Raw genomic sequence first — 22,383 nt, forward strand, 5'->3', positions numbered from 1 at the left:
ATCTCCTAGAGCAGCTTCTTTGCATACACACAAACAGCTATTTTCAAGGCTTCCTATGACCATGCCCTCAAACCAACCCTTCACTGAAGGAGCAATAACTCCAGAGCAACAGGAGAGCCATCAGCACTCTCATGATGTCTTAAACTTAGATTTAGAAAAGTTCCTTAGTCTGACCAGCTGTGTTGATCAGTCTTAAGTCACACAAAATGACCCCAAAGCAAAATCTATGCAGTTTATCCAGAGTCAATATTGACCAAAGACCTCTTTTTATTTCTTCCTGAATGAATGAGGGCCATCCATCCCTCTTCCCAGAAATGATATCATCATCACTGGCAACAGCATTTAATAGTAAACCAAACAGGGGAATGGAATACAAAAGGGGTTCCTTCAAGACAAGGATTACAAAAACATATATACACTAAACATAAAAGACAGGAATAATATTAAGATCAAAAGTAAACACAGGGAAAGAGAGATTATAGATCCATTGCAGTGCTTTGGGTGAAGAATCACAATCCACATTAACAGAATGAGAAGAGAGTTTGCTAAATAAAGAAAGGCCTCTATTTTATACAGGGTCAGTAAGCTTGTGGTGGGATGACAGCTGTACAAAACTCCAGGAATCAAAGCTGATTAAATTCTTTTACATTACACTCAAAAGTTTCAGTTCTTTGTAAGGAAATATATGCTTCCTAAAGCTGAGAAAAAGAAGTTACAAAATAGGCATCAATTACCAAGCCACTCCTTGTTTCCTTATCAAGTGAAATTCTGTTCTGGTGTTAGTCCAGAATAAATAGTATCTATAGATTCTGAGCCTTCCTGGGCAAGTAAGTTTTCACCTTTAAAAAAAAATATATCACAGTCTAGCTCCTAGTTAATACTGTTTTCAAATTGCAAAAACTACATATTAAATTCAGGCCAAAACTGGAAGATTAAAGTCTTGCTTGAGCTGATCTGAAACCAATTTTCTTTGGTTTGCAGTTAATCCTATCAATAGATAATATTTTCCTTTAAAAATTCTGACCAACTTTCCAGCTAAAACCAGTCAATCAGACTTCAAATTTTGCACTGGCTGTAAACAAAAACTACATAGACGTGCAATTCTGCAAGAACTGGAAGCACCAGTAAGTGCCACTGTCTCTTAACCTACCAACATTATTTCACAAAGCTTATTTTTCAAATGTCTGCAGCCTTCAAAGTCAACAGCAAAACTTTTGTGAGTTTGAGTGACTGCAAGGCCAGGCCCTGCTCCAGCTGCACATTCTCAGACTGATGTTGAGTTAATGGTTAAAGACTGATGAGACAAGAAGGAAACCAGATGCCCCTTTTATGACTAACACTACATACAACTGAGTAAATATACATCCTTATGAACATGGAGGGTGGCATTTCTTGAAAAGAAGATGCCTTTCCAAGGAGCAAGTTCTCCCCCCAACATACTCTTTAAGAGAGACAATCAGCTGAGGAATCTTTTTAAAAAATCACTATTGCCATAGTTAAAGAAACTATGTAGAATGTTTAATTTACCCAGATTTTTACAGGTATAACTAAAAGCAGACACATGCTACAGTGTGGTGGCTGTCCAGTGCATGGGAGAGAATGGTGTGCAGCTCTGGGCCATTCCAGTGGGGATCTGTGAGCAAGCACAAGTCCAACAGCACTGAGGCCTCAAATCACACAAAAGCCAGAACCCTCCAACTCAGGTGTGTTAAGATCTTGCAGTTATCACAAAACAGATCATTAACAATCTGAAGCAGAGTCAGGCTGCCCAGCCTAGAGCTCTAGAGAAAGAAGTGTGATGACATCAGTGTCCATGACTCACGGTGTGTCAGTGCCCAGCATTGTGAATATTTTAAAGCATACGTTAATTTCTTATCTCAAAGCCAAACCCTACAAAACACTGTACAGTCTTTTTAAAAGAACAAGTTTCTTTAAAAGATACTTTAAAAACATATTTTGCTAGAGAAATGTTTCAAAAGCCTGAAGCATGTCTTTTCAGAACATCACCATCAGATGTGTAAGCATATAAAAATGAACAAAATTTTCCTAGTGTCTGGTAGTAGGGAATGCTCAGCTTCCTCATACATCAGATTAAGCCCACAATGGCATTTCTTCATTATGTCTTTATATACAACAGTCTGATCAAAAGTTTTAAGGCTCCTATTTCTGGAAAGAAAAGAAATGGTCACAGTAAAGAAGGGATTAAGTGGAGTTAACACAGCTATTGGCAATGCAAAGAAGGATGGTCATGTCATTTGCTATTGTACGATCTGGGGCATTTCACTCCATGCTTTGGCTTTCTTCTTGGCCAGGGACAGCCAGGGTGGTTCAGCAGGACTGCAGGGTGTCATTGGCAGGTTAGAGGAGTGCCTTGCTTCCTTTTCAACAGCAGGAACCACGGATGCTTCCTGAGAAATTGGTCCAACTTTACCTGCCCATGAGAAAATACACATCACTCATCAGAAGTCTAGAGAGTTAAAAAATCAATTTCTGCCAATAATATTTTCTTCTCTCAAAAGAAACTCTTTTACAGACCAAAATGCTTGTGACTCACCAATAAGACAAAAGAATTATTAATTGGCTATTGCTGGCACTCTCTGGTCCACAACAATGTGAGGACCAGCTCTTGCAACAGGAAAATTGATACTAAGCAATGAGTAACGTGTCCATAAAAAATGGTCTCCTCAGTCTGAACAGCAAGTGTCTAAACCCAGATAAATGAAGGACATTTTTCAAAATTCTTCAAGCATATGAAGACTACAGACTATTATATCTAATTCAGATTCTTGGTTAATTAATCTCTTAATTTTTCAAACTCTTGATTTCTATTAAACTGCACAGCAAGGAGCTCCACAAGCTAATTATGCTCTGTGAGAGCAAGAAAATCTAGGAATAAGACTTCTGAGTATGCAGGAAAGCAGAAACAAAATAGCTGCAGGATAAGGATTACCCCAGGCTTGCTGTGGAGCTAAAAGTTTATGTTTTCCAATACTGAGAAGACTTAAAGATTTCTTTTAGTCTTCACTGCCAACACAAACATTGCTGCAGCAATATTATTAAATAGCAGGTAGGAATCAAACCGCTGCTTTATGTACTTTCACTTGGAAGCTATGGTGGTAGGATTTTGATGGTACTAGGTGTTCTTGATGCAGCCTAACAGAGGCCTGTCATACCCACAAAGGATGAAGGAACACAGATAATTCTTCTTTGATGGCTTTGAGTTCCTATTTAGAAAAGGCCTGCTCCATTCACCTTGTTTAAATTAATTTTTCAAAATTAATGTCTAAGCCATGTTAGGTAAAAGAAGCTTGATCTTGCTTGCACTGATATTAATTGAAAATATCCATCAGCTCCATTAGTCACACTCCATGAGCAGAGCTAAAGCAGTTCCCATTTTCACTCAGGAAGTCTCTGGTCTTTTAAAAGTTCTGGCTGGTTGATAGTTCTTGCAGGAGGCAAACTATACTTAAGAATACTGGAGGTAGGATACTGTCCATTGAACAGGCTGCAGCTCTGCATACACAAGAAATTTTCACAAGTATAAGATGAGGTAGGAATTCAAGTGTTACTGGAATTTTGATTTTGAAAATTAATTTTCCCATTTTGGGAGAGAACCTTCTTTGTAATAAGCACAACAATCCAAATAAGTAACTCCTCTGGATATTAACTCTACATCCTTTCTACCACCAGCACTTTCAACTAGACAAAGCCCTGGTTGGGCTAATGGGAACCAAACCAGGGAAGAGAAGAGTTTACATTTGGGATTCCAAATTTCCTACTCATGTGCAGATAGTGCTGAACATTTCCTAAACAATAGGGCCTGCATTTCTGAGCAGCAGAAGAGCAGTGTTTTCCTTAATCATCAGCACTAGTCAGAGCTTTTAGTGATGCTCAAGTCGTGGGACACCAGAATATGCCTATAAATGCTACCTCTGGAGACAAGGAAACAGTCACTGGATGTCAGGAAACCAGGCCAATTCTGGGGAAGAGGTGACCCACAAAAACTTGTAATTCTGCTGTAAGCACCACAAAGACGAGTGGAGAGCAATTTGTGAAGTTCTGAATTTTGACCAAAGGCGGCTGGGCTTCCAAGCTTAGGATGATGCAATGTACAGAAATCCAGTCAGCCTTTCAAAGGAAGACCTCATCTGAGCAAAAATCAGCCTGTTTATGTTCCATCTCTCACTTTGCACCTAAAACCACAAGACAAGGCAGGGCTGTAGCAGAATCCTTTTTAGAAGGTGTGGTATTTTAATCACACATACACACACACACAAAATTAGCTGCAACCAACATCAGAGCTTCTGTGTTGGTGCAAACACCCTGAGCCAGTCACCTGCTGTGGTAAGGGAGAAAGCTAATTTTGTAGAGCCTGTAGATTCAGAAATGGCTAACAGCTCTAGCAATAACTACTACAGGGAGCAGCACAGAGGTACTGCCAAATACCTCTAGTACAACAGCTCTGGGTGCTGCTGGATTACACAGGGAAAGAAAGGAGCCAGGTACACGGACTCTTTCCAGACAGCATTTCTTCCTGTGTCAGCTGCAGGAATCTGCAATGGAAATGCCACAGGTCTGGCACAGGGGTGCATTTCTTACCTACCTAGGCAGGATCTGCAATCAATAGCTTTCAGCTAGCACAGTATGCTTTCACAGCTGAAGGACTGGCTTCTCTGAGTCTAGCTGGAGCATGGCACTGAGGCTTGGCACCACGCTGGGTAAGCAGGGAGGGAGAAGCTGCAGCCCAGCAGAAGCCTTGGAAGAGGTAATAATGTGAGTCACCAAGTGAGTCACACTCTTCCCCTGCATCTTTAATACAGAGAAACATTGCTAAGTGTTCAGGAGAGGGGCCACCCAGCCTCCGTGTTCACCTGAGGGTGAAACTGACTCTACATAAATTATTCTTGATACATGTTTATCTATTCAACACATCCGGCCATGGAAACTGCACACTCTCCATATGCAAGCCACGCTCTTCTGCACCTCACTGCTCTTATTGTTAAAAAGTATTTCCTAACATCTAAGCTAAACATCCCCTGGTGCATTTTAAGTTCATGCTGGCCATAAAGAGTAGTCTTGCCCTCTGCAGAGAATTTAGTTGTCTTTTCTAGACTAAACAACTCTACTCCTATCAGCATTTCCTGGCTGACTGGAGATCTAGAAGACCTGACCTTTTTTGCTGCTCTCTTCTGGACACTCTCCAACTTCAACTGCTATTCTTTAGTACTGATCTTGGCCAGTAATAAATCACCAGACTGTTTATATGCCATTTCATGAACTGGCAGTGGAGATAAGAGTTCCTCACTTGCTTTCTCTGCTGAGCAAACAAGCCATTATGTTGACTTATACAAAAACCATGGTCTGAATAGGCCTTATATAAAGTGTGCTGATTATAAAAATGGTGTGTCTCTTCCCCCATCCCCTGCCACCCACACCACTTACTGGTGCAAACTGTAGCCACTATGTAAAGAAAAAGAATACCTGCTGCTGCAGACACACCAGTCTTCATTTGTGTTTTCCTGTCCTGAGAGCTGGAAGGCATGTTCTTCTTCAGCGTGTCCTCACTAGCACACATCCCTGGCTGCAGTGTGAGGAGAGAAAAAAGAATGCAACTGACTGCCAGCCATGGGCACTCACAAAACTTACCCTGGCAACCTCTCAAACCTGCATGTGGAAAGGCAGCAAAGCCAGGCAAGGATGGTTGGGAACATCCTGTAGGAGGGAGGGAGAAGGCAGGGAGGAAGCTAATGCAACTCAAAGCAGCTACATAAATATGCCCTGGGCAATAAGAAAGCTCTGAAAAAGTTCAGGTTTGAGCAGTGCAAAGGAACATATAGGAAAATCCAGCTGTGAAACAAATCCCTGTGACAGTCCAGTCCCAGGCATTTGCTTGCTTGCCTCACTTGTCTGTCTCAGTGTTTTGGAGGCCTGGCCTGCAAAGCTCCCTTTGAGTAGTGCTCAGAACACACCTGCCATGAAGACAATATTGAACAGTTTGCAGAAGTGCCCCGGTGACCTGGGGCAGGATTCACACCCATGCAACATTACCTGGCACTCTACCTCCCCCTGATCCACTTTGGTGAAAGCTTTGTCTTCATCTTTATGTTCTTTGGCAAGAGGATGGTCCTGGAAACCCTTTTGTTTCAGCTTTGCCATGGAGACCCAAGCTGGTTCAGAGGAAGCAGTTTCCAAATATGGAGAGACTTTTTCTACAAAATAAGCATTTTTGAAGTTAAGAAGGGATTTAGGTCAAGTCAGCCTAAAGCTAGTGCTTCACATTTTAAATCCTTCAGCATCTGTAATAGCCTTTGAACATAATGGAGATAAAATTACCTTCCCTGATGATTTTGTCCTTGGCAATAACTTTTTTTTTTTCTGTTTATTCTCCAGTTTTTGACTCAACTGTGCTTCTGTCTAAGTCAATGGTAGATGTCCCACTGAGATCACTGTGAACTGGATTTTGCCTTTGAAACAACATCCATCCATGGCAGATTAAATAAGTACTACTACAGTAAGGTTTTTTTTTTATGTAGGCAATAAAATACAGGCTTCCTTGTCACTTTTAAAATATTTTAAATTAAATAATTGTTAAAAAAATAATCTCACATAATGCAACTCCTAGTTAATGTTTGAGCAGCTGCAGTCTGAATTTTTAACTAAAACTGCAGCAAGTTTTAAAAATCTGTGTTGAAATTCCAAACACCTCATACCAGAATTTTTTCAGAGGCATTTAAGCTATTACTCTGTTGTTCTTCTTGCTGGAACACACCCTTCATTAAGATAAGCCAGGAATTCTCTTGACTGGCCAAATCATCAAGCCAATTAAATTATAGTGGTGATGACCTCAAGGCTGAATTTGGTTCTTAGCCAAGATTATTTTTAATTCTTTTTTTGTGCCACTCTGCCAAGGCTCTGTACATGATCACAGCTTTCTACAATATTTGGATACAAATACAGCTTAAATACCTGAAGGTTTATAGCCATTTTGCTTCTTTGCCACTTCTTCTGATCTTGCCTTGGTAGGATTTTTGTCTTCTAGGAGATCTGTTTTTTTAACAACTGATTTTGTGTTGACAGGAAGGCTTGGAGATGTCTTCCCAGTGCCCATCAGTTTCTGATCCTCCTTGACTGAAGCAGAAGAAGCAACTGGAGCAGCTGAGGGGATCAGCTTTGGAGGCTCTACATGGCTTTCAGTCTGGTATTTTAGTAAAGATGATGTTCTTCTTAGTCGGACCCCAAATGGGCTCTCAAAGTTTTGTGTTTCATGGTCAGCCCACTCCATAAAAGAATTCAAGTGCAGATCTCTGTCCTTACAATCTCGATCAAATCTGTCTGCATTGGTTTTTGCTGATTCCTGCATAATTGCATCAAATCGTGCAGGTTCTTTTGTCATTCCTTCAAAGAACTCTGGTCTTATGGGGGATGTTGGAGAACTTCTGGAGTAGGAATCTTCCTTTGAATTTGAACCCCCTGAGAGAGATCTTTGCCATGCTGGTGCAATGGTAAATCTGACTGGTTTAGCAGAAGCAGTCTTCAGTGGACTTTTTACATTTTCATCTGATGATTGACTGCCTTCTGCTGTTTTTCTGTGAGAAGCTGTAGTGCTTACCTGGTGCTCCTTACTGTCAGCATCAGAAGATATATTACTCTTCAAGCCAGCCAGACTTGAAGAGGCAAGACACCCAATGGAAAGTTTTTCAGAAACACATGATGTGTTGGCCTTTTGACTGCCTTGGTTACCCTTTGAAACAGGAACAATTTCTGCTTTAAAACATACTTCCAGCTGACTGCAAGGTACCACACAAACTGCTTCTGAGACAGATGCAGCAGTGTCTATTTTTTTTTCTACACCATCCCTGGATAACTGAAATTCCATAATTTCACAAGTTTCTTTGTCATTTTTTGCTACTGAACTCTTTTCAGACCTCAAATCAGCCACTATCTTGATGTCAGAACACGACTCTGAGACAGCTGCTGCAGCTCGTGGAGTGCTCAGTGCAGTATCTGAAACAGCATGGCTGGAGTGATTCCCAGTAGCACCAAAGCAGAGTTCTTCCTTTCCACTAAACAGTGGATCCCCCTTTTCCTGGGCTTTAATGTTTGGATCCACAGAATTTACTGAGGAACTTGGTGCAACATCTGGCAATATATCCATGCCCACTGTTTCCACACCACTGCTAAACAAGTCAGCTGCTGGTATGTCTGGAGACCCAGCAGCTTCTCCTTCAAGTTGCTGCAACTCTGGAAGTGCAGGTACTTCAGCACTGGTCCTTTGAGGATGTGTTTTTGATTCCTCAGCAGACCCCTCTGCAGGATACAGCACTCTGGCACTGTGGTGTTCTTGCAGGCTCACTGGGGAAGGCTCAGGCCTCAGGAGAAGTGTGGCTCCTTTGTGACGGCCCACACCAGGCAGGCACCCATCCCCTTGCAGCAAAGCACAGGGGTCTTCTGCCACAGGTGTGGAATCACAGGATTCAGGGGCAGCATCAGTGGGAGTTTTTACAGCTGGTGTCTCCTTAAAACCACCTCCCTTTGCACAGTGTCCCACCTGGGCTGATAATCCTATATTAAACAGAGGAAAAGAGTGTGCACGTAAAGGTTACAATTCAGACACCATCTGTATGCATGCCCAGAGAGTGCACTCCTTTAACAGGAATGCCCCATGTCTGGGCACTGCTGACTGATAAATAAGCTTGTTCAGAGCCTATTTAGAAATGGACAGTCCAAGTGAGAGACTAATAAATTTTAGTTTGAACGTACCTAATCCAGGGAGTGACTGAAAATTGCTGTCTGTTTCAGGTGTACACATGAGTTGCTGTTTAGTTGTTTCCTGTGCATACCCTTAGCTGTAAGACTACTGGCCAAATTTCTCTAGACATTTCTGCATCTGTGCCTAGAACAGCCATCTACAATGACTGGGAAAATTCTCTCTGGGTGAGTGGCAAATGAAGATCCAGTAAACAGAAGCCAATCAAAGCTACCTGACACACACAAGATATAATGCTGTGGTTAAGGTTTTCCTGAGTGTCAAGGAACTCAGTTTCACACACTGAGGTCCAGCCAGCTGTGTAGGACATGTGCTTCTGAACATGGTGCTTTCAGCTCTTGGGTTTTTTTAGTGCTGCCCTCAAAGTTCACCATCAGCATCATTTTGTTGAGTGTACTTGACTTTTTCCATCACAGCAATTCAGCAGGATTGGTTTTATGTTATAGAACCAAAAGATGCCTAGTTTGGAAGGACTAACAATTCAGACAGTTCTTGTCAGTGTTATGCAGAAGAGTTCAAGCACCCAAAGTAGCAATACCTGTGTCTTCTTTACCTTCCCAATCGCTTTTATGTTTGTCACTCTCAAGTAAATCTATTGAATTTCCCTTCCTTTCTGGAGTTGCAGGAAGACAAGTTTCATTTTCCAGCTGTTCCACCTAAAGAAGTGAAGATGCTTTAATTAAAGAATCATGCACAAAAATTGTAGTTTATACACATGCATTTCTATGAATACTCAAATCATAGAAACAAAACCTCCCTCCTGTAATTTACCAACACTGTGAGAAATGTACTATTCCAGTCAAGAACTAGATTTGTAAAAATAGATGTAGGCCTCTTTAAAACTGACATTGAGCTTTTCAAACACCAGAAGTGTTTTTACAAATGAAGCATAACCCACAATTTTTGGCTAAATAATGAAAACCAAAAATTGCATTTTTCTTCAGTTTCCATGACACTGAAGTTTCCAGAGTCTTTTTTGTTTGGTTGGTTGGTGCAAAAGAGGTGTCTTCCATTCTTCCAATGGAAGATGTAAACATGGATAGGAAAGAAAAAAGAAATTAAAATATTTAAAACAATAATTAAAAACTCACAGTAATTTCCTCCTGCCCAGTGATTCTTTTGCAGAAAACACCCACCTGGAGGGGCAGCTGATGCTTGTTGGTAAAGCCTCTCTGTTTCCGAGGGTTGATGGCAATCCTGTGCCTGGCTGCTGAGGTGTCCAGGCAGCCAAGGGGACTGGCAGGGGTGGTAAAATCGACAGGAAGGAAGCTGCTGCCTCGTGAGATGGGGGTCCCCTGAGTGGCAGAGGATAAAGGACTGATGGGCCTGGAGGAAGCTCCAGAAGGTATCTGTAAAACAGAAATACAAGATATTGTATTTATATATCATGTGTGTATTTTGCTTTACTTCCCCACATCTCTGGAACATTTCCTTTGTTAGCTCATTCCATTTCAGAAGCTTTAAATGGCTGTAGTTTCGGCCATAAATCCTCATTTTAAAATGCATGGCTAAAGCCATCTCTGCAGAGAGATTGCTCGGTTCTGTGTGTTCAGCTGTACATAACACAGAAGAAGAAATACCTGTCTGTGCCGCAGGGAGAGGCTCAGCCCGTCCCCACCCCAGCTCTCCTCTGCAAACCCCTCTGCAGTTGATGCACACACCAGCAGGAGACACTGCTGCCGTTTGTACGGCTGCCTCTCACCCCAGTAACGTGACCCACCGCAGAAATACATTATTTAAAAGCCACAGAAATAGCACGGATGCTTGCTCCTTGTTATCCCTAAGAAAGCTGCCACAGCCGCTTTTCTCTTTCAATATCTACTTCCAGGAAAATCAAATTATTTTCAGAATATCAGAACCATCTTCCAGACAGTGATGAATCTCATCCTCACAGCAATAACCTAGCAGCAGTAACCTAGGATAGTGCAATCAAAATAAAGGGTTTGCAGAAATGTTTGTACAAAAGCCCCCTAAACATGACGTTTGAGTGGTTTTGCTGCTGTTTTGAAATGCAGACCAAACATTCTGGAACACTTGCAAAATGTCCCAGATGTGCCAAACAAGCTTCATTCATAAAGCTGGGTGACACTCAGCCATTGCACTGTGCCTGGCATTTGCAGTTTAGTTTTGTTTAAGCTTAGGATATAACACAGCATTTCAAATATGTATGCTGGTGAAGTTTTAAAAATCATGAAAACATCTTCACATCTCATCTACAAAAACTGTCAAGGTGCATCAAAAAGTATGACCTCTGCAAATTTTTCCAATCTGGTCAAGGACTGTGTTGAGAGCAGAACCTGCTGCTTCTCATGGTCATTTATCATCCAAAGAAAATTGCAAATTAAAACACACCCTTTCCTGTGGAATACCTGCCATCAGGAAAGGCTGGTCCTGCAATCATTTCCCATGATAAGAGAGATCTGGGGCACTGCTCACAAGCCACTGCTGATGGGAAGCTGTGATTATTTGGTAAGGGGGCCCTGGGACATGGGAGCAGAATTGAAGTGCTTTGCCTGGTCCAATGTTTTGTGTAACTTTATAGATTCACACTCTGTCACAGAGCTGCCTCTGTGCTGTTCATACAACCCACTTACCAATAGATTTCTGACTGTCTTTATTTTTTTATTGAAAACCCTGAGAGGTACATTTTAAGTATCATTTGCCTCGCTCTGGACTCTTAAAGAATTGTTTCCTAGGATACACTGTACCCAGAATAAATTTAAAAAAAAAAAAAAAAAAATACTGGCTCCATACAGACTCCACATATGCCATCTCAGGGAAGTTTATTAGCAGGAAAAGGAGCTATTTACCTGTTCATCTTCACTGTCTGTCCCGCCTAAACTCAAAGAGCTATGACGCTGAACAGGGTTGGAGGACTGTGGGATAAAATGAGGAAGAGGGTAAGTCAAGGGAAGTATCACACTGAATTACCTTGAGCTGGATATCCAGTGCTAATTATGAGAACACACAAGAGGAAAAAGAAAGGAAGGGTCACTGGTCCCTGCCTTACACAGTAGGTTTAATTTCTTCATTGGCATCCAACATAAAGCAGGGGAGATTTCTCCTGCATTGGGAAGTTCCAGGAAGGCTGACCATAGGAGGCAGTATATTTTATAAAGTTATTTTGGGTCATTGTTTTCAAATCATCACATTTACAAATTCTCACAAGTTCACTGAAGTCTGAAATCATGCATTTGCTAATGATAGAGGTCAGAGTCCTGGTCTACAGACAAGCATGGAAAATTGCACCCAGAAAGGGTATCTGCAGGGTCAATTTCTAGGTATACCTCAGAGTGAAAAGTCCACAATCCATCTAGGAAATTTCTTCTGCTTCTAACTGATCTCTACTATCATGTACAAACAAACAAAATGGTCTTCCCCTTCCCTAGGCAGATTTTCTCTTTTCTGTACACATGGGCAATTATACCTTGTTTGGCGAATCTGTCAGAACTTCATGAAGGGTTGAAATTTCAGGAGGGCTTCTAGGTAAGCCATCATCTTCAGAAACAGCACCTGCATCTTCCAGTTTTTTCCCAGTTATAACAAGAGGAGGTGATCCAAGTTTGACATTCTGCTGCAGCTGAAGCTGTGATTGAAATATAGAATATAAACTTTCATTGGTACAATTTAAAGATGTTCTGGACATTGTGACCCACATGCTCCTATTAAATATACAGAATCTTCTAGTTAACAGAAAAACTTGAAGTAACAATTTATAGAAAAGAGCCATTAATAAAATTTTATCCGGCTGCATTCATCAAGGACCCATCATTAAAAACTGGTGTTGGTATAAAATTAAAATTAAAAATGAAAATCGGTTTTATTCAGTTATTTAACAAAAGAAGACAGGAATCTCACCATTCCAGAAAATTTACTACAGTTTAACTCAATTTAAATTTAAAACTTTCAAAATTCTAGATTTAACTATTTAGTCACATAAATTTAGGTATTTAGTCACACAAAGTATTGTCAGTCAGCATTCCCAATCCCAGGTTTACGTAGTCACCTTTCCCTCACAAAGCCCTTCCAAATTTGAGAGCTTGTTACAACCCTCTCCCACACAAGCAGCTGAGTCACAATTTTTATACAATACCATATTAATTTCATTTCTGGTCCACCCTAATTAATTGCTTGTTAATTTCCCCCACCATCACATCCTGGTCGTGTCTACAGCAAGAATGGTAACAGCAGCCAGGAACAACTTGGTTTGTAAAGGAGTTGGGGATTCTTTTCCAGGATTGCACAAAAGAATGCTCTGGCCGGCCCTGACCCTAGAAAAATACAACAAAGTCTTCAAACTCACAAGCAGCCAGATGTTCCCTCAAACTAAAAATGTTCAGATCTCAGGAAACACCATTACTAAAATTCTTGGCTTAAGTCTGTCAGCTGTGACAAAGCTGGAATAGAAACAAGGTCTGAACACAAACTTTGTCCTTCAACTGAAAACATCTCAACAGAATATTCCCAAGATAAACATGCAGACTTGCTTTTTCTGGGTTGTTTTTGGTTGTTTTTTGTTTTTTTGTTTTTTTTTGTTTTTTTTTTTCTTATTAAACCATATTGGGTAATTTTAAACCTAGTTTTGTGTTTTCCTGCAATCTATGCAGTCATTTACACCTCTGTAAAATAGACCTAAAAAGCTGCAATTCTTATTCAGCAAGGTTCATTTGCAATGTAATTCCTATAGATCTAGCTGCCACACAGGGTAGCACGATGTCTGGAACACCAGAGCCCAGTTCAAACAGCTTCCTTTTGCAATTTATGGGCAATATATTGCAATGCTGTGATATGTGGGCAGCACAAGGCATGCAATATAAGTGTGCACTTAATGGGAAGGAAAAGACAGAAAGTCAATTTTGCTTTGGTCTCTTTTCACAACTTCCTGTCTTAGATTTATTAAATTTATTACATGCAGACAGCAAAGTGGTGTGGGGGAAACTGAATTTGCATTCTGTCTTCTACTGGTGGAAGTTAATTTACATTGCTAAGAAAGTAACTGCTTTTATTAGTGCTTGGCTTTTATTCTGACAAGAGTCAAGCTCACAGAAAAAGCCTGTCTGTCAGAGCTACAAAAATAGTGCTGGCAGTATTACATTACTGTGGAGGATGATGGATGGGGAGAGGGCACAGTGGACTGCAAACAGCATGAAAAGAGCTTTTTCCCCCTAACAATGTTCTGTAATATACAAACATGTTTTCTTCTGCTACTCCTTTAGTTATACAAAAATAGCTTTGCCCATGTTGCAGCCTTAGAGAGGAACAAGTCCCTCTGTGCATCTTCTATTACTTAACATGTGACTCAATTATCTTTTGCAACATGAAGCTCACACTGAGCAAAGGAGGAATTTCAATGACCTTTGGCTCCTTTATCAACCATTTGTATTCAGTCTCTGGAAAAACCTTAAACTTTTATCTGAGTATTCCAAGCTGGGCAGTTAGTGACATGCAATTAATATAATCAACAGTTCATAAGGGAGCTGTCAAGGAGGGTTCAGTATTGCCTTGGAAGAAGGAAATGACCCAGCAGAATACAGTGTCTTTTGCTGACAGAAATCAAAAGAATAATGATATAAATAAAGCTGTCAGAGCATCCTGACATATCCATCATCCTACACACTTACACAGCCACTGGCACTACCATGTATAGTGAAAACATCTGAGCCAGAACTGCCAAAAAGAGTAACACAAATAATATTTAAATAATAACAGTGTAAGGGACACACTGCAGTATAAATAAATGGCCTTAACCCAAAAGCAGTAGCTATGAAGTAAAGAACATAAATCCCATTGGAAGAGGACACACTTAATAAAGAAAGTTTCCAAGAGTTCATGAACTGGATTCACATCACACACTAAGAGACCTGGGCAAGGCTCAAAGCACCAGGTCTGCTCAAAAATTCAGCTTCCAAGAGGCAGAGTAGATCCAAAAGTAGCAAATTTGGCTTTAGGCACTTCAGTCAGCAAAATCCTGAGGCACACAGCAAAAGGAATCAAGCGACAGACTTTCCTGGGAGACAGCTGACAAAAAGCAGCACTACTGATGGGGGGATGATGCTCTCACCTGTAAAGTTTTCACCCTTCCAGGTATGTTTTCCTGAGACAAGACGTCACCTGTCACATTTCCTGGTGCAGACTCAAAAATGAAGACACTGTCATGGGACAAGGCTTTGTTTCCCATGCTGCCCTTGGGCCTGGAATGGAAGGAAGGAAGGATGGGTGGTCAGAGCACTGGGTACATTCCCCACACCAGGGCAGAGGGTGACAAAGAGGCCACAGTGGGATGCATCATGCTTCACTTCAGATTTGTGCATGTTTAAGACAGTCACTCTTTGCTTCTTTTAAACTCAGGAGAGAGGAGAAACACATTTGATCAAATGCAGATGTCCCTTTGCAATGCACTCAGCATCTGCATTGAACACACAGGTCAGTTTGCTGCCTGGAGAGGGAGTCCAGTGTGATTAGGTCCCGTGTTAGGAGGTAGGTGGATGCAAACCACCCTAAGAAAGGTGCAGAAAGGGACAACAGGAGTCCCCTGCCCTCCTCTGGTGGCATGTGGCTAACATGAGACATTCAGGATACAGCTTTTGCAGCCTGGTGTGTGTCAGATGTCAAATCTTCTCATGTCCAGCAATAAAACCAGTTGCATTCACCCATATCCTAAATATGATCAGATCCCAAGTGTTTAAAAAATGTAGATGGGACAAGTGTCCATGGCTAGAGTTACAGACCTATCAATGGCCAGGTTAAAGTGCCTAGGTAAGACATTCCTGCTCTGTTTCTGTGCTCATTGGCTGTTCAGCCCAGTGAAGCCATGATGAGTTCCCACAGCAGCTGTTAACTGAGTTGTAATTAACTGAGATTGATTGGGCTTGGGCTATTAATTTATGCAGACCAAATTTTGCACCTGAGTGCTCAACAAAGAAGGCTCCAAATCATTTATTAACCAAGTTCCACCAGCACATGCAGGTGCTATTTGTACATTACTTTGTCCAAAGACAACAAGGATAGCCTCTACCAGGATTTCATCCTAGTCTTAAACTGGAAAACATCACAGAATATTTTCTCATTGTTGGCCACCAGACTATTAACAAATACAAATTACAAGGATTCCTTGGCTCAGATGCTGCACAGGCAATGCTTTGCTTCTGAAAGTTTGACTCTGGGGAGCAGAGGATGATTAGGAACACAACTCTGACAAGACAAATTCAGTATGTAAAAGCTCTTCTGCAAGGAAGTAAAATAGAAGAGGTCTCTGCTATTTGCCTAACCACAGATTCTCTCTTTATTTAGAATAAAGCCGAGAAAGACTGAACATTCATTAAGTAAATGCACTACATAAAAAACCCCAAACAAAACCCCTTTTTCCTCCTGCATCCCCCTTCTTTACACCTCCAGAGACCCCTCCCCTAGCTGCTGGGCTAACCCTTCTGTTGCCCCAAAGGTGTAGTCAGTCAGTCTACACCTATACACAGCCCCACAGCAGGGCAAAATAAATTTTCTGTAAGTTTATGTTGTGTTGAAGGCAATCAGAGCTGTTTCTCTCACAGCACAGGTCAGAGTTTGTGCTTCCTCCCATTATATATCATGGTTATTGGCTGTGTTAGTCTACAGGACAGCAGCTCTACACACAAGCAAGGCACTTGCCTTATTTCTTCATTAATGAAGCCATCCCATCCTTTTGTGTTTGATTTTATAGTCCTTTTCAGCATGGGAGATATTCCATATGGGCAAGACACAATTTTACTGCATTAGGAAAAACAGTCATGCAGCTTTTATTTACTGCAATGTATGTTCAGTATTAGCTGGCATATTTTATTTATTGCAAAGAATGTGTGTACATTAGGATGTATTTGCCTTTCCATCTGGGGAATTCTTTACCCATAAGGGCTGAGGTCTCCTTGTTCTTGAGACTGCCAATACAAGATCTCTGTCTTTCTTTCTCTCTCTGAATATGTATCAGATGTGTTGGCAAGAGAATTACTGTATTTTCTTCTGGCAGTCACCAAAAAAAGCACAGGATTAAATATAGAATTAACTGCAGCTTTAGTACAGATCAGTCTTTTATGTGCAAATCTACATTCCTCTGTAATTCCAGGCAGTATATTTATATGTACATGCATATTTCTGCTGAAGCTAAAGATGCACTAACTAAAGCCCAGATGTTTCAGCCAATGCCTGCCCACACTGATTTCCCCATACAAATGCTCAATTCATTCCTGTGTATCGAAATTCAAGCTTCCCACCAAGCCAGAGGAAATGATGGGACTCTAAGGGCAGTAGTTGTGTAGTTTGATGGTCTAAAGATTATTAGTGAAGCAGTGTTTGCAGTGCAAGCTGACAGCTCCTATCACTGAGAAAAGGACATCCTTGTGCACTAACACCGTTCAGGGAGCTGAGAAATGCTCCCATGGGCTTGCAAACCTCACACGCACAGCCCTGCAGGGGTGGCTGACACAAAAACAGGACCCTTCAGCTGTTATCTGTGCCTAAAGGGCCAGGTAAGAAAGTTAAAGAAGCAATCAAACACTGACAATATACCAGAAATACTTTTCTCTTTACTGCAGCCACGACAGAGGGCATCAGTGATGCTGACAAACACCCACACAGCTTCACACGTCTTCTCTGTACTAGCAGTACTCAGCCATCATCCTCTTCGTGTAAGGTTGCTGCTGATCAGACCCTCCTTTTAGATTTCAAACACTAAAAACAATCAAAGCAATCTGGGCTATCTGCAGTCTCAGACCAAGAGCTTGGATCACCCCTGCTCTCCCTCTCCTTTCCAGGCTGACTCTCCAAGCACTAGCAAAGAAAGAGGAAATTCCTGGAATTCCTTCATCAGCATTAGGGCTTGTTTTGCACAAATTTGGACAGAGGCTGCTCCCAAAGGGCCAACTCATGCTTTCATCCTACTGCTGCGAGAGGTCCACTTTTATTTATTTTCCTTCCCTGCCAGCTTACCCAGCCTCCCTCGGTGAATGAAGTGCAGCAGTGTTGAGCACAGCGATGCTGACATCGCTGCTGGACTGGCAAGGTTTTAAATTACTCTCTCCCCTGGGAGGTGGAGGTTCTTTCCTTTTCTTCTTGGCAAAGAAGTTCTTGAAAGTCTGAAATTTGGATTTTTTCTTTCCTGCAACATGAAAAAAAAAAAAAAAAGAAAATTTATGAAAGTTAGTGGTGTTACCTAGCTTGGGTAATGTTATCTCTTAAATTCTGGAGGAAGCCTCAAAGCCGGAGCAGCCCATTCAGTTTCAGTCAGCTCCTTTGTAAATAATTCAGTGCTGGAGCCCAGTGAAAGGTGAAGCTTCAATTCTTACATTTGGTTCCTATAAAGAAACACTGGCACTAAGCTGACAATAGTGGTGCCTACCTAGGTTCCAGCCTATACAAAAATAAACTTTATATAGAGAATGTATCTATCTACAACTGAACAGTGATCATGTTTGGTGTATTTTCAATAAAAATTGCTGTCAATGTCTTTAGGTATGAATGTTCTTCACTTAGTTTGGTTTAGTTCTGCTTACTCTTCGTTCAGTGCTCTAAGGAGACAACACCTGAAGGACATTCAGTGTTGGCAAAAATACTGAAACTGGAAAAAGAATTAATAAACTACAAACCAAAATATCTGTTTCCACATTAAACAACTGTCCCAAAATAAAATCGACATCTCCTCCAGGGACACAGAAGCAAACTTAAATTAAGACATTGTCGTGCAGGAAAGCCCCAAATAGAACAGCCCTAAGAATACCATTGGAAAACTGTTAATTTGGTTTCAGATTTTCCATAGTCCAAACGAAAATATGAAAAGGAAAAAAAAAAAAAAAAAAAAAACACAACACAACAAACCAAACCACCATGAAACATCACTGATCTTTTAATAAGAGCTAAGATGCTTCAACATTTTTATGTATATTTTCTTTCAGCACACAAGTCCTGCATTTTGCCCCTGACCCTTACACTGAGGGGTCACTTTGAGTGGTTTGGGCCAAACTATTGTACTAAGCCCCCTGTGATTGACTCAAATACATACTCAGAGCAATAACATCATTGCATATCTGAGCCAGCTTCATTGTTCAATTAACACTTTACAGCAGTTGGCACAATACATGCCCACAGCTGGAGGATTCCTTCATAAGCAGGGCATTATCTCAAGACAATTATTGTCTTCTCCCAGCAATGATTTAGTTGGTGATGCTGTGTCTCAACGTGTGCCCTGTGCGTGCAGGGATCTCTGCCAAGGGCCTTATCTGGGCTGAAACTGCCACCACACAGCTGCATCACACAGTGGCCACTTTGAGAAACAAACAATGACACTGAGATCTACTCCCCCTGTCTCCTCCCTGCTCCTCAGCCCAGTGCCAGCACCACGTGTCAGGACACACAAGGAGGTGGCATGATGTCCCCAGGGCCTGGTGACACAGCTGCCCTGGGCAGAGACCCCAGACCTGCAGCTGCTCTCCAAGTGACCTGGGCTGCTTCTGAGACCAAAGCATCTTTCAAACCATGGAAGGTGAGCTCTCACTGCAGTCCCACAATAACAACGGGACGTGGCTGCTCTTAGGGAGGGTTTGTCACTGGAAGGTTTTGTTATCTTCCACTGCTGCTTATCAGGCAATGAGTGAATGAGGCAGCCACAGAAAACACACAGGTTGTATTGCTGTGGCCCAGCCAACAGAGCTCATCCCAAGGGTTTGGGGTTTGTTAAGACTCCCAGAGGGCTCAATGAGGTTCATGCTGCACCTGTAGCAAGAAGTGGCAGGAGAAGACAGGTCACACAGCCAGCACACTGAGCCTCCCCAGTAAAACAAGCGTGGTGAGTGTGCTTCAGAGCCTTTGGAAACACATCCTGACCATTCCTGTCTTTCTATCAGCAACCAGACAGTGTGTGTGGTATTCTTCCAGGAAACTTGTCAAAGCTGATCTGGTTTATCTTAGGCAAAACAAAAGCTTAATGAGTTTAATGAAAGCAGTTCCCCAAAATTATCAATTGTGCAATGACTGCTAACATAGTCAATGACTCAAAGAATGAAATGGTAAACTTTGAGACAGGCAAAGGGCTCTGCAACTCAAAAGCTATCTAAATGAGGAACAAGGACACATACATTGGCCATGTACACTGGTGAACTGTCAGCTGTACAGACAGAAAGCAGCTGGATTCCAGTGCAGGCATTATTGATGAGCTTAATTAGATGCTGGTATTTCCAGAGAACCAGGAGAGTTTAAAAAAAAAAAAAAAACAAAACCCAAAGTGAAACAAAATCCGCTCCAAAAAGCCCACCACACAATAACAAGTGCTCCTAAGGATGTTTGGGAGAAGCAGACATAAGTCTTGCCACAAAAGCAAACATTGCCAAGGTACTGCTCCAAATACTTGTCTAGATCAGAAGTGGTGCTAACTGTAGAATGGAGGCTACAGAAAGGATTTCCAAACACTGCCAGTGAGCAATCCCCAGCTGGCATGGGACAACACTTGCACCATTGTGCAACAGAGGGGATCTGATGCAGACACATCAGGCACTTCAGTGCCTCCTCTAGACTCTAATTTATTGCTGGTGTGTGGGGTACATCCCCTCCAGCAATAACTCCTCTTCAACCATGCTCTGCTCAGCTGCAAACATTCAGCTGCCTCAGATGAATGAGAAGACAGTAAGTTTCCCTGCAGTTCCAGAGACTGGCACTTGCCATATTATTATATAAAAAAAAGATCAAATCACTAATGGGCACTTAGTGCTGGATGCGGATGGAAACTGTGGGACTGATCTGTGAGGGAGCACTTAGCAAAAGAGACATGGCTCAGAAGGACAATGCTCTTGTTTGCTTCCTGCTGGGAACAGCTGTGCTCTGGTTTTGCACACCATGAAAAGGATGCCACCTTTAAGCTAAAGGTGCCTGCATCTCAGTGCACTGTGAAACAGCCCAACATGACAATAAATTGGTAGAATCCTCAATGATACTTGAACTAATAAAATACAAGAAACGGAAAAAAAATCATGGCATAACAAAAATACAAGTTCAAACAACTATGCCTATTTCTCCTTCATCCACTGGTGATTTTTGAAATCTTATGGTTGCAAATCTTGTTTTACGGCACTAAAAATAAAATACTAAATTCCTGGGTTACTGCCCTAAAAAGGAAAAGCCTTCCCAAAAATTAGTTGCTTATGCTATGTTTTAGCCAACTACAACAGAAAAGAAGCAAGAATAAGCATTTTCCTTTCTCTGTAAAGTTTGTGAATTCTGTATTTTTTACTGTATGTGTACTGCCTATTCCATCGTGTCTCCTGTACACAGAGAGAATTAACTCAGGACTTTCTGCTCTTTGAATAGTTATTCCTTATAACAAGACAGAAAATAAAAGGTTGCTTCTTCCAATGCAAAAATTGAAACTGCAAAAAACATAGGGAACATCTGATTTGGGATGTCAATGATCACATTCAAATTAAACTATTCATCTGGGGATCTTCTATGGTCTCTGACTTCCTAGGGTGCATTCAGGAAGTATTTTGTATCTTTTGTTTCCCTCAAATCCAAGGACTAGATATTTTCAACCTTAAAAACACCTGGGAAAAACCCCAACCCACAGACAAGATCCTCAGAAAGTGTCATGATTGTAGCTTCATAAAATTACCAGATATTGGCAGTCAGACAATAAAATCATGGAATTCAGTATCACCAACACTGGGTGCTAACAGTTTTTGGACAGCAACCTGGTTCCTGCCACAAAAAAAAAAAGGAGTAGCATGCATTGGAAGCCTTGCACTACAGACAACAAAGCAAACCTCAAGAAATCAGTCTGACTGACTGGACTGTGAAGGGTGGGGATTTTACCCTCCCAGAGCCTTTACATCGTCAGCTAATTATGAAGAGGGAGAGGTGAAACAATCCTTCATTACCTTTGGAATTAAACAGAAGATTCTGAAATGGCTTTGTCCAGGTCCAGCCAAGTGTCTCCTGAACTCCTTGGCAACAGCATAGCAGCCTTTAACTATTTAAAATTTTGTTCATTTAGGGTCAGAAATATTCCTGGTGGATTTAGAGGCAACACTTCAGATCATGAGCCATGTCCTGCTTTTCCTATCACCCGGGTCAGAATTTGACCTCTTTTCTGAATCTTCTAGTGAACGTGAGTACAAAATTTTCAGGCATTGGCTTCACACAAGGTTACCAGATTGCTGGGATAGCACCAGACTGTGTGACAAACCAGATTATAAATCTAGGAAACCAGGAGTGCTGAGCATCTATCATTACACTTTCTTCACCTCTATCCATCTGCCAAGCAGAGTTCAACTAACAGTCTCTTTGCAATTTGCTTATCTCTTCTAACAATATTTTGATAGTGGCAAATATATTTCTAAAGGATAAAGCAAGATGACCTTTAAAACACAAACATTTAAGACGATTGCAAAACATTAGCCAAAGAAAAGAGAGAAAAAAACAAATGTTGTGACAGCCACTTCTCCAGAGATGCTTCAGACATGATGCTATTCCCCATATTCAAACTGGCAAAGGGGATCTCCTTTCATGTAGACAAGTCTCTGGCATAAGTATGATATTTTCATTTCTTACCTATTATTCCATCCCCTCACACTGTTTGCATCAAACCAGATTAAATAAGTAAC

General features: G+C 41.4%; 1 protein-coding gene across 6 annotated transcripts in view; it reads right to left on the minus strand.

Moving 5' to 3' along the window:
- Window positions 1-621: 621 nt before the first annotated feature.
- KIAA1210 (KIAA1210 ortholog) overlaps window positions 622-22,383 on the minus strand; it is a 56,823-nt gene continuing 35,061 nt past the window's right edge. For 5 of the 6 annotated variants that reach the window (XM_064426742.1, XM_064426744.1, XM_064426745.1 and 2 more), the window contains 10 exons: window positions 17,726-17,894; window positions 14,829-14,958; window positions 12,195-12,353; window positions 11,578-11,643; window positions 9,904-10,116; window positions 9,306-9,423; window positions 6,967-8,562; window positions 6,049-6,209; window positions 5,482-5,581; window positions 622-2,431 (listed from right to left, as the gene is read on the minus strand). In XM_064426742.1, the coding sequence (XP_064282812.1) occupies window positions 2,259-2,431; window positions 5,482-5,581; window positions 6,049-6,209; window positions 6,967-8,562; window positions 9,306-9,423; window positions 9,904-10,116; window positions 11,578-11,643; window positions 12,195-12,353; window positions 14,829-14,958; window positions 17,726-17,894 (2,885 nt within the window). In that variant the 3' untranslated portion in view covers window positions 622-2,258. The remainder of the gene's footprint in view (window positions 2,432-5,481; window positions 5,582-6,048; window positions 6,210-6,966; window positions 8,563-9,305; window positions 9,424-9,903; window positions 10,117-11,577; window positions 11,644-12,194; window positions 12,354-14,828; window positions 14,959-17,725; window positions 17,895-22,383) is intronic. The other variant, XM_064426741.1, reaches the window with a different exon arrangement.

This window comes from Passer domesticus, chromosome 7 (genome assembly GCF_036417665.1).
Source record: "Passer domesticus isolate bPasDom1 chromosome 7, bPasDom1.hap1, whole genome shotgun sequence".
NCBI classification, from domain to species: domain Eukaryota; kingdom Metazoa; phylum Chordata; class Aves; order Passeriformes; family Passeridae; genus Passer; species Passer domesticus.